Source organism: Podarcis cretensis (assembly GCF_951804945.1).
Source record: "Podarcis cretensis genome assembly, chromosome: 7".
In the NCBI taxonomy this organism is placed as follows: domain Eukaryota; kingdom Metazoa; phylum Chordata; class Lepidosauria; order Squamata; family Lacertidae; genus Podarcis; species Podarcis cretensis.
The window spans coordinates 49700706-49714623 of record NC_137176.1 but is presented as its reverse complement, the minus strand read 5'-3'; the positions used below and the strand labels follow the sequence as shown (position 1 = coordinate 49714623).

Sequence of the window (13918 nt, the reverse complement as noted above, 5' to 3'; positions counted from 1 at the left end):
AATTACTGCTGTTATTCTCCCACTAGAACAGGGCTGGGCAACCTGTGGCTCTGCATATGTTGTTGGACTCCAGCTTCTTCTGGCCCCAGACAACATGGCCAATGGTCAGGGATGATGGGAGTTGGAGTACATCAACATAATGAGTGGGAGGGATTGGTTCCCCAACCCTTCCTTAGAGCATTACTATGTAAAGACATAGTGACATTCCAGGGGAGGATAATCAGAAGGGGTTCTCTTGCCACTACCGCTAAAGGTGGCAAAGTGTAAAAAATAACCAAAATGGAAAAGTAGCACCAAAATTGTTTGTTACATTCATGCACCCTCCTTTCCCCCTCAAAAGCTACCTCTCCAATTTGGGCAGGCCTTTCTGCACCCAGAAACATTCCACCCATGGACCAAAATTGTGCCTGCATACTTTTCACTTTGATCAAAATGCCACAGTTTATCAAAAAGCAGAAATAAACAAACATTCCTATGTTAGCAAAGCTTGGGAAGAACAGTTCTTCCATCGCTTCTCTGACATTTTTGCTTTCCATTTGTAGAAAAATTCCTCATGAACAGTAGGCATTCTGTACACAGAGAATCCAATAGCTTGAAGAATTTTGTTTGCATTTTCTTAAGGACAGGCTTTCACACACATACCTAGCAGGTTTTGAAAGGAAAGAAAACAGCACCCTGGAACCCATTTATTTAAAAGCAATTCACTTAGCTAGAAGTGTGCTTTATTTCAGCTGATGTTATTAAAGATGCTAGTTTTTGAAGAGCTTTTTCTTTGAAAACCTGCACTTGCTTTCTGCTGAGGGAAGTCATAACCCTCCTGTTTATGGCACATCATTCTAGTGCTGCAGAAATAATTGCATTGCCAACAATGCTGAAGGGATCAGGAAGAGGATGACCTTTTTAATGCACCGAATACCCATTTGTAGAACAAGGGCAGGCTGTCAAAGTAGAGACATTAGAAACTGCTCGTTGCACCAGTGTGCTTCATCCTGTTTTCTAATTCAGTGCACTCAAAGCTGCATTTTGGAAAGCCCACTTTGAGGCTCCCATGTGCCTGAGCTCTCAAAAGTATGAAAACAAAGCAATTATACTATTAGAATGGGGATGGAAATTTCAGATAAGCCCCCTTTAGTCTTTCATTTCATGAAGTTTCTCCATTTCAAAGACATTCAACACTAGCTGTGGATTGAAATCTTGGAACATCAGCCATCAAAGGATGAAGTGTATATATGAATTAACCACAAATCTCTATATTATATGTTGCTGCTGCTGCTGCTATTATTATTGTTATTGTGTATTCATCACCTTAATGGCCAGATAGCAACTCACAGCAAAAATATCAAACAGGTACAAAATATTCCATTAATATTAAAACAAACAAGCAAAACTTATTATATCTTTTTTTAAATAAAAAAAGTTCTAAAACCTCACCAACCCCATAGCATCACAGGATCATCTTAAAGCATACAGCCAGCAGATACCCCCAGAAAAATTAACAATGAAAGTACAAAGCATCTCAGTGCAAGAGAGATCTCCTTCAGAAGAGCATTCAGGGGGCTACTGAAAAGTCTCTCTCTCTTGTAGTCACCCTCTACACTTCTGCTAGAAGGGGGAATTTGACGAAGGGTCTTCAGGGGGGCATCCCATGAGGTTTTGGGGTCCCAATCTCCAAATTATTTTTACTGTAAACATATGCAACCCAGTACAGCTGAGTCAGAATGGGCATGATATGTTCAGCATGGCTGATGCCACTCATGAGTATGGCTGCTAACTCTTATACCAGCTGCAGTTTCAAGACCACATATAAAAGAAACCCAATGCTTAGTGCACTGCAGTAATCTAACCTCGAAGTCATCAGAGCATAGACAACATCCACATTCGGATAGAAAGTAGCTGTGCCACCAGCTGAAATTGGCAGATGACACTCTGTACCAAAAAGGTCACTTATGTCTCCAGTGACACTAATGGATCCAGGAGCACCCGCAAGCTATGAACCTGCTCCTTCATGAGTGTGATCCTAACTGGAATTGACTGAGCATCACCTTTCAAAAAAAAATCAAGCTGTGTCTGCACTCCAAATTCTTCCATTGCAGCTTAAGGTTGAATTTTCCCACACCTGCCTTTATATGACACCAGGCATGGGAAACATAAGCATAGTTGAATCCAAACAACCTGGCAGGCTTATGTGGTATAGGTTCCTCACCTCTGACATATCCAAGCAGAGGAAACATTCATCAACAGTTTCTCCATCCAGTCTGGGTTTACCTTTTGTTTATTGACCCTCATCCAGTCCATCACCATGGTTAGTTCATAGTTCAGCAGGTCCACTACCCCACTTGCTTGCAGTGCAAAGGACATGTTAGTACTATGCTGAACCCCTCCTACCATTCTCATTAAAGCTTTCCATTCCCAGTAGAAAGTCTTTGCTCTTGACAGAGTCAAGTGCCTGAATTTTTCCTGCATCTTTCACAAAGAAGGGGCTTCTATGCCTGCACAATTATTTCAATTCTGAAAAAAATGAAAAGTTATTGGTCGTTGATTTTCCATTACATTCAACTGGGAAAGCAATCCAAGACTTCAGAAAATGAACTCTAGTGAGGCTACACTTTCTTAGTCAGCTGCCTACTTTGTATCTATTTCTTAGCTCCTTATCTCTCAGCTTTCCTGTATCCCAGGTTGTCTCCACAGTTTCAGTAGTTCTGCATGAGTTTTTAACCCCAGCCAAACTGATAGCTTTCTCTTTCCTTACAGAATTTGAATGGCAAACAGTCTATGACCAGCAGAACATTTGGAGCCATCATGCGAGTCCCTGTCAGATACTTCACTCCCATAGGTACAATACAGTAAAGGTAGACAATCATTTGCTACTTCAGGATCTCTTTCTTTGTTTTTATTCACACACACACACACAATAATCACATTATCTATGTGAGGGAGAGGACACTGGACTACAGCTGTTTCCATCCTTGACTATTGGTCATGTTGGCTGGGGTTGATAAAAGCTAAAAGTCTAAGAACATTTGGAGGCCTACACCCTGATGTTTCCCACCCCTGATCTATCTACTAAACTATTTGTTGACCTCCAGCCCAAATGCACCTGGCCATTAGGTGTGGAGACGTGCATTAACCAAATCTGTGCAAAGAGGATTCTCCTCTGAACTTGTTTCAACAAACTGTTAGGATGTTACATCTCCTACAGTGCTCCACGTTGACTGCCTGCATCTCAAAATGGTGCTATTGTGCTTTGCATCCACTAATCACCGCTGGACAGCTGCTTCTCCCAGCATGTCAGCCACCTTTAGGCTGATCTGGCGCACGGATAAAGAAAGAGCACCACATGCTGGCCCCTGTAGTCTCCACAGGTAGCACCTCCACATTAAAGATGAATGTTCCTGCAATCTGCTCTGTTTTATGCTATGCTGATGTGGCAATGGAGGTGGGCAAATTGCCAAAATAGCTTCCATCAGAGCCCCAATTTGGAGGCAGCAAGTTGCTTGATTGACTTCCTTTTCTCTAGTACAATAAAGGAAAAGCCAATGAAACAGAATACCTTTGGCTATTTTCACCAGTTGGTTTTTGCATTTCCCACATCTGTAAATCGAATGAGAAAACTACAACGACTCGAAAGTACATTCAAGTTAAAAATAGCTCCGTTCTTCTTTCTGTCAGGCTTTAACAGCATTTAGAAGTGCTAGACAGGCACAAGACATCTGCAACGTATTCACATAGTATAACTTGAGAAAATGCCCTTAGATTTGGCCCCATATATTGAGAATCAAGCTAGATTCAGTCATTGTATTTTTTGAAAATGCAAGAGCAATTCGAAGGCTCATACACAAGGGTAAAACAAACTTAGGTTTGCCACTAAAGTCAATATATCTGGATATCTTTACAGTTCGACGTATTATTTATTATGTGGATGCTTGCATCAATAGAGGCCAATACAGCAAGACTGTCAGAGATGCAACCTTTGGGGGAAAGGAACTTACATTCCCTTCCAGGTAAAGAAAAGAAACTATCTTTCTCATCTTCAGCAATTGAAGATTCTTTTGCCAATATGATATCAATATTTTAAAATCATTTTTTTAACTGGTCATCTTGCAACAGGAGCAAATCTGTGGCCCATATGCTGGATCCTTACAACAAGTAGACTTCATGGGGCTTGTCATGTCTTGAAATCTAGAAATACAAGATCAGATGTTGGTCATGATCCAAAAGAAAAATAATCCATGCACTAGGTCCCTGAATGCATGCCTGATCACTCTCCACTATATACACCCTGGAACGAATGGATAAATACAATTACGTTTACCCACTGAATGACATCTATATTTGCAAAACATGATGCCTAAATAAGACCTCAATGTATTATTGAAAGTGGAAATTATTTGTAGGGTTGCCATAAGTCCAGATTTTCCTGGACATATCCGGAATACTGCAGTCAGCAGCAGTGTGTGGGCGAAATTCGGTTAAATGTCCAGGAAAATCCAGATATATGGCAGCCCATCAGCCCATGTCAAGCAACAGTTCTAGCATCCTTTGTTGGGAATTAACCCATTTATACTCTAGGAATAAGATGGAAACCTGGGAGAGTTTCCTTCTGAAAAATAATGGTGGAGGGGACAGAGTGCAGAACAAATGAATAAGCAGTGCCATTTTCACACGATGCTTAGTCTGGCTTCACAAAATGCCTCACTTTAAAAATAAGCCATAGGTTTCAGCCTTAGATATTGAACTTGAAGTTGTCCTCAGCAGCCTGCCTTAGGTCTTTTTTTAATACAACTTCTTAGCAGCTTCAAAACTTGCTGAAAAAGAACCACCAGCTATGTACATTCTATGTATGTCAATCATTGTGTGTGAAGAATGTGAGAGATTCTTTTGCATCCAGCAGACAGCCTTGCTATAACCATACTGGGAAACTGCAACAAATGCTCCAAACTCAAGTACAGTGGTACCTCAGTTTAAGAACAGCTTAGTTTATGAACAATTTGGATTAAGAACGCTGCAAACCCGGAAGTAAGTGTTTTGGTTTGTGAACTTTACCTTAGAAGCAGAACATGTTCCGCTTCCTGTTGAGTGTGTTCCATTTGTAAATTGAGTCCCCCGCTGTTTTGGGAAAGCATGCCTTGGTTTAAGAACGCTTTGGTTTAAGAACGGACTTTAGGAACGGATTAAGTTCGTAAACTAAGGTACCACTGTATCTGCTTCTTAGACAGCCTTCTCAGACAACATTCATCCTCAAGTAGAGAGAGCATCTGAATACAATTCACCAACTATCCCTTTAACATTTGCAGAAGTGTTGCCACAACACTTTCCAGAGCAATACTTCCGTTAATTTGAAAAGTAAAAGCAACCAACTTTCAAGGCCTTTGCCTTGTAAAGACTGAGTGATTGGAACTTGGAATAGGGACAGTGGCAACACCTGAACTGTGGAACCCTGTGGAACAGTATCTGAATGTGTAAGATTACTTTTATGTAATATGTTTGTGGTAACTTTACATGACTTACCCTGTGAGCATTTTATGGTGAAAGGCAGAATGTAACCCAATAAATCAATAAATTTGACCGGCTACACTTGTATTTTGTATGTTGGGGTCTAAACAGTAATCTGAAGAGAAATTGTTGCACAAGACCCATAAACTTCTAAGCACTGCTGCTCAAGGTGTAGCTTGAATTCAAGGTGTAGTTTGAATGGACACATATATAGTTGTTGTTTAGTCTTTTAGTCGTGTCTGACTCTTCGTGACCCCATGGACCAGAGCACGCCAGGCACTCCTGTCTTCCACTGCCTTCCGCAGTTTGGTCAAACTCATGCTGGATAGCTTCGAGAACACTGTCCAACTATCTCGTCCTCTGTTGTTCCCTTCTCCTTGTGCCCTCAATCTTTCCCAACATCAGGGTCTTTTCCAGGGAGTCTTCTCTTCTTATGAGGTGGCCAAAGTATTGGAGCTTCAGGTTCAGGATCTGTCCTTCCAGTGAGCACTCAGAGCGGATTTCCTTAAGAATGGATACGTTTGATCTTCTTGCAGTCTATGGGTTCTCAAGAGTCTCCTCCAGCACCATAATTCAAAAGCATCAATTCTTCAGCGATCAGCCTTCCTCATGGTCCAGCTCTCACTTCCATACATCACTACTGGGAAAACCATACCTTTAACTATACAGACCTTTGTTGGTAAGGTGATGTCTCTGCTTTTTAAGATGCTGTCTAGGTTTGTCATTGCTTTTCTCCCAAGAAGCAGGCGTCTTTTAATTTTGTGACTGCTGTCACCATTTGCAGTGATCATGGAGCCCAAGAAAGTAAAATCTCTCACTGCCTCCATTTCTTCCCCTTCCATTTGCCAGGAGGTGATGAGCCCAGTGGCCATGATCTTAGTTTTTTTTTATATTGAGCTTCAGACCATATTTTGCACTCTCCTCTTTCACCCTCATTAAAAGGTTCTTTAATTCCTCCTCACTTTCTGCCATCAGGGTTGTGTCATCTGCATATCTGAGGTTGTTGATATTTCTTCCGGCAATCTTAATTCCAGCTAGGGATTCATCCAGCCCAGCATTTCGTATGATGAATTCTACATATAAGTTAAATAAGCAGGGAGACAATATACAGCCTTGTCGTACTCCTTTCCCAATTTTGAACCAATCAGTTGTTCCATATCCAGTTCTAACTGTAGCTTCTTGTCCCACATAGAGATTTCTCAGGAAACAGATGAGGTGATCAGGCACTCCCATTTCTTTAAGAACTTGTCATAGTTTGCTGTGATCGACACAGTCAAAGGCTTTTGCATAGTCAATGAAGCAGAAGTAGATGTTTTTCTGGATCTCTAGCTTTCTCCATAATCCAGCGCATGTTTGCAATTTGGTCTCTGGTTCCTCTGCCCCTTCGAAATCCAGCTTTCACCTCTGGGACTTCTAGGTCCACATACTGCTTAAGCCTGCCCTGTAGAATTTTAAGCATAACCTTGCTAGCAGGCAATTGTGTGGTAGTTGGAGCATTCTTTGGCACTGCCCTTCTTTGGGATTGGGATGTAGACTGATCTTCTCCAATCTTCTGGCCACTGCTGAGTTTTCCAAACTTGCTGCCATATTGAGTGTAGCACCTTAACAGCATCATCTTTTAAAATTTTAAATAGTTCAGCTGGAATATAATCACTTCCACTGGCCTTGTTATTAGCAGTGCTTTCTAAGGCCCATTTGACTTCACTCTCCAGGATGTCTGGCTCAAGGTCAGCAACCACACTACCTGGGGTGTACGGCCCATCCATAGCTTTCTGGTATAATTCCTCTGTGTATTCTTGCCACCTCTTCTTGATGTCTTCTGCTTCTGTTAGGTCCTTACCACTTTTTGGACACATATATTAGGGTTTGTTATTGTATTGCTATTTAAACAATAACTTATGTATAACAAAAAAGTGAAGATTTGCAGAAATATGAATATAAAGAGAACTTCCCATGAAACAGTTATATCAGCTAGACAAGCATTCTCATAGTCACAATCAAATACATTTCAAGCATTTTGTGTTCAAGTGCTCAAAAAGAAAATTAAATCTCCAGATTATCTGTAGCATTTTCATGAAGGTAAGTGTTATTTTGGTATATAAAACAAAAACTTTAAGCATCTGAAGGTATCGAGACAAACATTTTGTATCACTTAAGTATTTCCCTCTCATATTATAAACCAAACACATTTTATTGTGAGGGAAGGATTAAATAAAACCTGAAAAGTGCAGCTACGTTATTAACTCAGTGTAATCCAAGCTACAGAGAACCAATTTGTTGGAATGACAAGTTAAACGTTTGGCAACAAATGGATTTGTATTTCAGCGTAGGGGAAATTAAGGAGATTTTGTTCCTTCAGAGTATGGGGCTAATGCAAGCAGGATAGCCATTCTTGTGAGACAGTGAAATGCCTTTGTGGTGACATGAAACCTCATATAGAAACATTGTATATGTATTTCTTATGCCCCAGGGTTCAATTTCTACTTTAGTGGGATCAAGATTTGAAATCACTAAAAACTGAAGTTTCAATTTTGTTTATCCAACCTGCAGGGTATAAAAGTGCTTACAAAGGAAACATATAGCCAAGATTTTGAGTTATGATTATTTCTTTCTTTTCTGCACGGACAACCTTTACTTTAAATAGGGCTTTAAAAATATACAGTAAACTCGGAGTCTTAAAAAAAAAAAATATTACAGCAGTAAGTGAGAATTTCACTTTCTTCACCCTTGTAAGGAGGATTAAAAATAATAATTCTGTGTAAAGATCTGTCCTTAGCCCTTCTGGCGATCTTATCTGAGTCTTCATCATCATTAACAGTCCTTGGAAAGAGGTGTTAAATTTGCTAAAACAGAGAAGTGTGCATGTGGAATGAAGGCAGCTCAACAACACTTCATATCTAGTGGCTTCATATATAGGCTAATAATGGGTAAATCCTTTTTAAAAAAAAACCCAGAATTTAGAAGGTAGACAGTTCCTTATGGCCGGGAAAGTGCGGCATGTCATGGACAATATCCAGTAGATGCCTGTGTAACTCATACAATCAAATTATACCAGATTCCGCTCACAGTCACAAGAAATGCTCAACTATGTGGGGGTCCAGCAACAAAGGATTGGTTGTTGAGGTATACATTGCCTTCACAACATAAGCCCTGCTCAGGCCTTATTGCTCATGGGAAAAGCCAACATTTGAGCTAGGCCACACCAATTAGCCTCAGCCCCAGGGCCACACAGACACCAGTCCTTCCACATAGCATCTGCATATAAAGCATGAATTTCTGCAGAGAGCAAGACTTTGTGTATTGTCTGTACATGTGAAATCCCATCCCTGCACACATTTGTGCTGTATGCACAAACTCCAGAGAATGAGACAAGTTGATATATGCTTTGTGGCAGGTGGGACTATTCAGTGAAGCCTAGCTCATGCTCTGATCTTACCTATGCCTAACACCTGAAGTGGTCTATTAATGTTCATGTGTGCATCTCCTGAAATAGTTAAATAGCTGTGTGTGTGTAATATTTTCAAATCATCTAACTAGGGTGAGCCAGACTCTGGCACCATCCGCAGCTTTTTCATCAGCAAAATTGCCAGTCTGTTGTTTCCAACCACTGCCAATTCAACTGTTCCCTTCCTTTTTCTCACAGCCATCATACTGCCCCCTGCACTTAGTTGCCCTCCATCCTTGGAGGCTGGGCTAAAGTGGCTTCAAGATGTGTCAGACATGAACACTACATGCAGACTTTCTAGTTCTAGACTTCTAGAAGACAATGTCACTTGGGAAAAATGGTCTGCCCTAGCCTAGAGCATCTACTTTAGAGGTCTATGGGCAATGCACAAACCCAGCAACATTTTAGAGGAGATTTGTGCTTTCATGGCTGCAGGAAGAGGCTAGAGATGAATAAATGCCTAGAGGAAGCATAGTTGCCATTCAAGATGGGCACTTCAGCCTACACTAAGATCAGGTTAACCTTGATTTTCATGAATTTAAGCAGTTTTAATACTTTGGCTTACATTTGTGGGTCTCAGGTTCTTAGCTTGAGGGATAAAGTTTGAATCCTACAGATCCTATTGCCATCTTTTTCACTTCAGTGTGTGATCTTCTACAAGTGACATTCATTGTTCAGAAGGGTTTTTCCCCCTCTCACTGATCTAAAAAAACACCTCTCTTATCCTTTGAAACCTGCAGTTTGACTTCCAATATGTAGCTGCAATGCACCTGAATACTTATATTTTCTGATTCTCAAATATGCTTTCCCTACAAATCCTGATTTCCCACAGTCCTTTAGATTGTGAACCCCACCAAAAAAATCAAACTTATGAGTTGCATCATCATCATTTTACATTGGTTACCCAATAACATAGTTTGCTAGATGGCTTATAAAGATAAATCAAATAAAATATAATTTAAAATTTTAAAGTCTCAAAACAATGGCAAAGGTATATGTGTGATTAACTAATCTGATAAGGTATGTTATAAAGCTACCACCATACATTATGGAGGTGACCATGTTGTACCATGAGAAACATGTCTGGGTATCACACCAATATCCCAAACCAATATAGAGTCCCAATCTGTGAGTTTGATTCAGGGTTATGTTGCCACCACCAACATGTGACTTTTATATACAGTTGACCCTTATGATCTGGTAATACTGCATTATTGATACCAGAAACTATGGACAACCCAGAGAACATGTACATTATCTACATAATTAATACTGTCTTGGAAGTCTGCACTCTAGTGTCTTAACCCTAACCCTAATGCTTGTCCATGACACAAGGGCAACTAAGCTGAAATTGCATTTGTAGAAGAAAGTAACATATAATATTTATATCAAATATGAGATATTCTCTAAAGTGAAGCCAGAGTAGGCAGATATTACATCTGAAGGACACAGGTAACTTGCATTTCTCATTGGGTTCCTCACAGTTCCTTTCAAGATTGTGTTCTTAATGTATGTTTCTTCCTAGGAGCACATTTCTTCCAGGCCAATGATTTGCTGTTAAGGATCAAACTCTGTACATTCCTTCACACTCTTGGTCCTATTGGTCCTTCAAAAGCACAGTAGCTCTCAAATTCCTCTAGTCTAAACCCAACTCAATTTGCTTTTCTCTAATAATGTCAAGCTCGATGGCTAGGATTTATCCCAGGATTCAGTTCATCACTTTGTTCAATGAATCAGATAATTATGTGCTTCTGGTAAACAGAGCAACAAACACACTTATAAAAGAATCCCCCCCCCCCGCCTTGACAGGGTTAAGGGATTAGATATTCCTCTTGGGGATCCTCTTAGAAAACTAATGAAATGAACAGGGGAAAGTATTGCATTGATTTGAAAACAAAAGGGCTGAGAGTGAGATGCACTTGGCTCTTATTATTCTAGCCATCTTCAATGAAATTCTGGACAACATCCCATGTAAGGAAGTGTACAAGCCACAGTGGGGGCTGTTATCTAACAAAATAAAACCTCCTTGCAAGTCTTCAGTTTGCACATTCTTAATTCCTAAGTAGTTATACTATGTATCACACCCAGTCTCCAATATTTTTAAAAAATGTTTTGGCTAACATTTGCTTTCAGCATAATGTGGCATTTGTTATCCCATCAGCTAGGAACTGGAGGTCTAATGTTTGTATGATTGTGACCTGCACAGGCACCATGGGAATGTAAAGTTTGACTGAAGCCTGGAAAATATGAGATCTGCATTATGCTTTAGAAGAATGAAAGAAAACACATACACAAATGAAAAAAGCTGAATTAAAAATTAAATATTGATGTATGACATACTTTATGAACGATCCCAAACCTGCCATCACTGTTTTAACTTGGCACACAAAGTCATCCTCCTAGAGTTATAATGCCCAATAACAGATAGGTAGCCGTGTTGGTCTACCATAGTCAAAACAAAATAAAAAAATTCCTTCCAGTAGCACCTTAAAGAACTAACTTAGTTGGTCTTTAAGGTGCTACTGGAAGGGATTTTTTTATAATGCCCAATAATATAGCAATGTTACACAGACAATACAATAACACTACTCTCCGATGCACAGGTGAAATAATGGGATGCGATGCATGGATGAAATAACACTACCCTTTAAAGACTTGGTCGTAATTTGTTTTTTGAATAATGTCATTTGCTTTGCTGGGCAATATTATTTCAAAGAGAGAATTCTAGATACCCAGGGGTGGGTGGGTATGAAATGATCCAGACTTTCTTTTGTAGGATGCCTTTCTCACTATAGGTACAGTGGTAGCTCGGGTTACATACGCTTCGGGTTACATACGCTCCAGGTTACAGACTCTGCTAACCCAGAAATAGTACCTCGGGTTAAGAACTTTGCTTCAGGATGAGAACAGAAATCGTGCTCCGGCGGCGCAGCAGCAGCAGGAGGCCCCATTAGCTAAAGTGGTGCTTCAGGTTAAGAACAGTTTCATGTTAAGAACGGATCTCTGGAACGAATTAAGTGCTTAAGCTGAGGTACCACTGTACTTCACTAGTTCACCAGCACCTGTCTTTTTTTAATTGACAGGTGGCTTTCATATTATTTATTTTACTACTTTTTAATTAATTAGTCATGTGCTCAATAGCCTATCTCTCTCTCACACACACACATTTGAATAACAGAGATGGAGAGGATTCTGAGAAAATACTGCACATATAAAATCTCTCGTAGGGAGGTGTCCTGTTTAGAGGCACAGGCACAAGCAGACACACACACAGCTCCATTCCCTCTGGCACCAATTAGCATCGCTTTTGATTTTCTGAGCTGAAAGGAAGTGGCTTAAATGAGTCATAGAGACTGAACTTCCCCATTACCCTTTGAGGTAGTCCCACAGGGTTGGAACATTGACTTGCATTTCTACAGTTCAGTGTATTTTTAGTGGACAAAAAGGGGATTTAGCTTTCTTGGACGTGAAATCAACCATTTGCTGTATGTGTGTGTCCTTGCAGGCCAAGAGAAAGGTATTATTAGCAAAACAGATAAATAAATAATCTAAATTAAGGTTGTAAATAAAATAGATTTCTAGGTTTAGCCCACTGGGTGTAGCTAATCCAGCTGGGCCCTGATTCACAGTGACAGAGGCTAATCCCAGCAGTGTGGAGAAATTGAATCAATATGAGCAGATGCCAAATATTGACTCTTTCCAAGCACAATTATGCTTCTCACCAAGTCTCCTGTGGGATGCATCCAAAACACCCAGGGACACCAGGTCTACTGGCATACCCTACCAGCCCATAGCTTTAATTGTATTCTCTCCTGCTGTCATAGCAGCATTTTAATTCCCAGTAATATAGCATACCTTCCAACATTTCTCCAATGGAAATAGGGACATCTTATTCCATAATAACAATTTTACTATTTATACTCTGCCCATCTGACTGTGTTGCCTCAGCCACTCTGGGCAGCTTCCAACATATATAAAAACATAATAAAATATTAAACATTTTTTTTTAAAAAAACCCTCCCCTATACAGGGCTGCCTTCAGATGGCTCGTGGGTCGGATAACTCCATACCCTCCAACATTTCTCTGATGAAAATAGGGGCATCCTAAGGAAAAGCAGAACATTTTGGGATAAAATCAGAAACTGGGATGACTTTGGTAAATCCAGGACTGTCCCTGGAAAATAGGGACACTTGGAGGGTCTGATATAGAAGCTACAAAACATGTTTGCTTATGGACATGTCACTGTTTGAAAACTAGCACACTGCGCAAATATTTACACTTGGGGTTGTCAACCTCCAGACTCTCAGCCTGTTTCCATCTGGGTGGTGAAGAGGAGGGAAAGGGGGAAAGCGGGTGGCAAAGGGGGTGATTTCCAACCCACTTTTGGCCCTGGCCCTACCCATTACAGGGTCCATCCTTACCCACAACCAGCATGTGGCCTCTTACAGATTACCCCTGAAGCATCCATTATCTTTCTGGCATCCAGAAATATAAATATGAAAACACGGCAAGCCATGTGAGGGACTTTCCGAGGCTGGCTTCAGGCTTGAAGCGGCCCTCATTTCCCCAGTCCCACCCCAGATGCAGCTTAACTGGTGGCACATAATTAGGAATTGGCCATTTTAAATTCTGCACAATGCTGTGGAGAGATGCTGCTTTTGAGACCCAGCCACCCAGCGTGAGGGGCCAAAGACAGGGGTCAGTGGATTCTGCCCAAGGGCATAGATACCAAGATTCAGGCAGCTGCCAAAGGTTTTTGGGTGCTGATGGTGGCCCTACAACTTATTCCTTCTTATCACAATATTCCATTGGGATTCAGGAAATTTTAGGTTCAGCCTAGAGCAGATGGATGCTTGTCCAGTGTGATGCTTGACTTTTTTCACTTCCTGATCACAAACTGCTTCTGGTAGTCTATTCAATTTTGACAGCAGTTTGCCTCATGGCATCGAAAGTTTGAGAATGGAAACCCAATGTCCCTT

At 40.6% G+C, this 13918-nt stretch overlaps 1 protein-coding gene across 5 annotated transcripts in view; it reads left to right on the top strand.

The window, feature by feature from the left end:
- The window catches only part of LOC307219492 (uncharacterized protein), an 82882-nt gene that overhangs the window by 44954 nt on the left and 24010 nt on the right, over nt 1-13918 (top strand). For 3 of the 5 annotated variants that reach the window (XR_013840423.1, XR_013840424.1, XM_079982777.1), the window contains 2 exons: nt 2752-2849; nt 3896-4001. Coding sequence is in view for 2 of the 5 variants with exons in the window: in XM_079982777.1 (XP_079838903.1) it covers nt 2752-2849; nt 3896-4001 (204 nt within the window). In the remaining 3 variants the exon portion in view is untranslated. Of the gene's footprint in view, nt 1-2751; nt 2850-3895; nt 4002-4107; nt 5585-13918 lie in introns of those variants that run through there. The other 2 variants (XM_079982778.1, XR_013840422.1) reach the window with 2 other exon arrangements.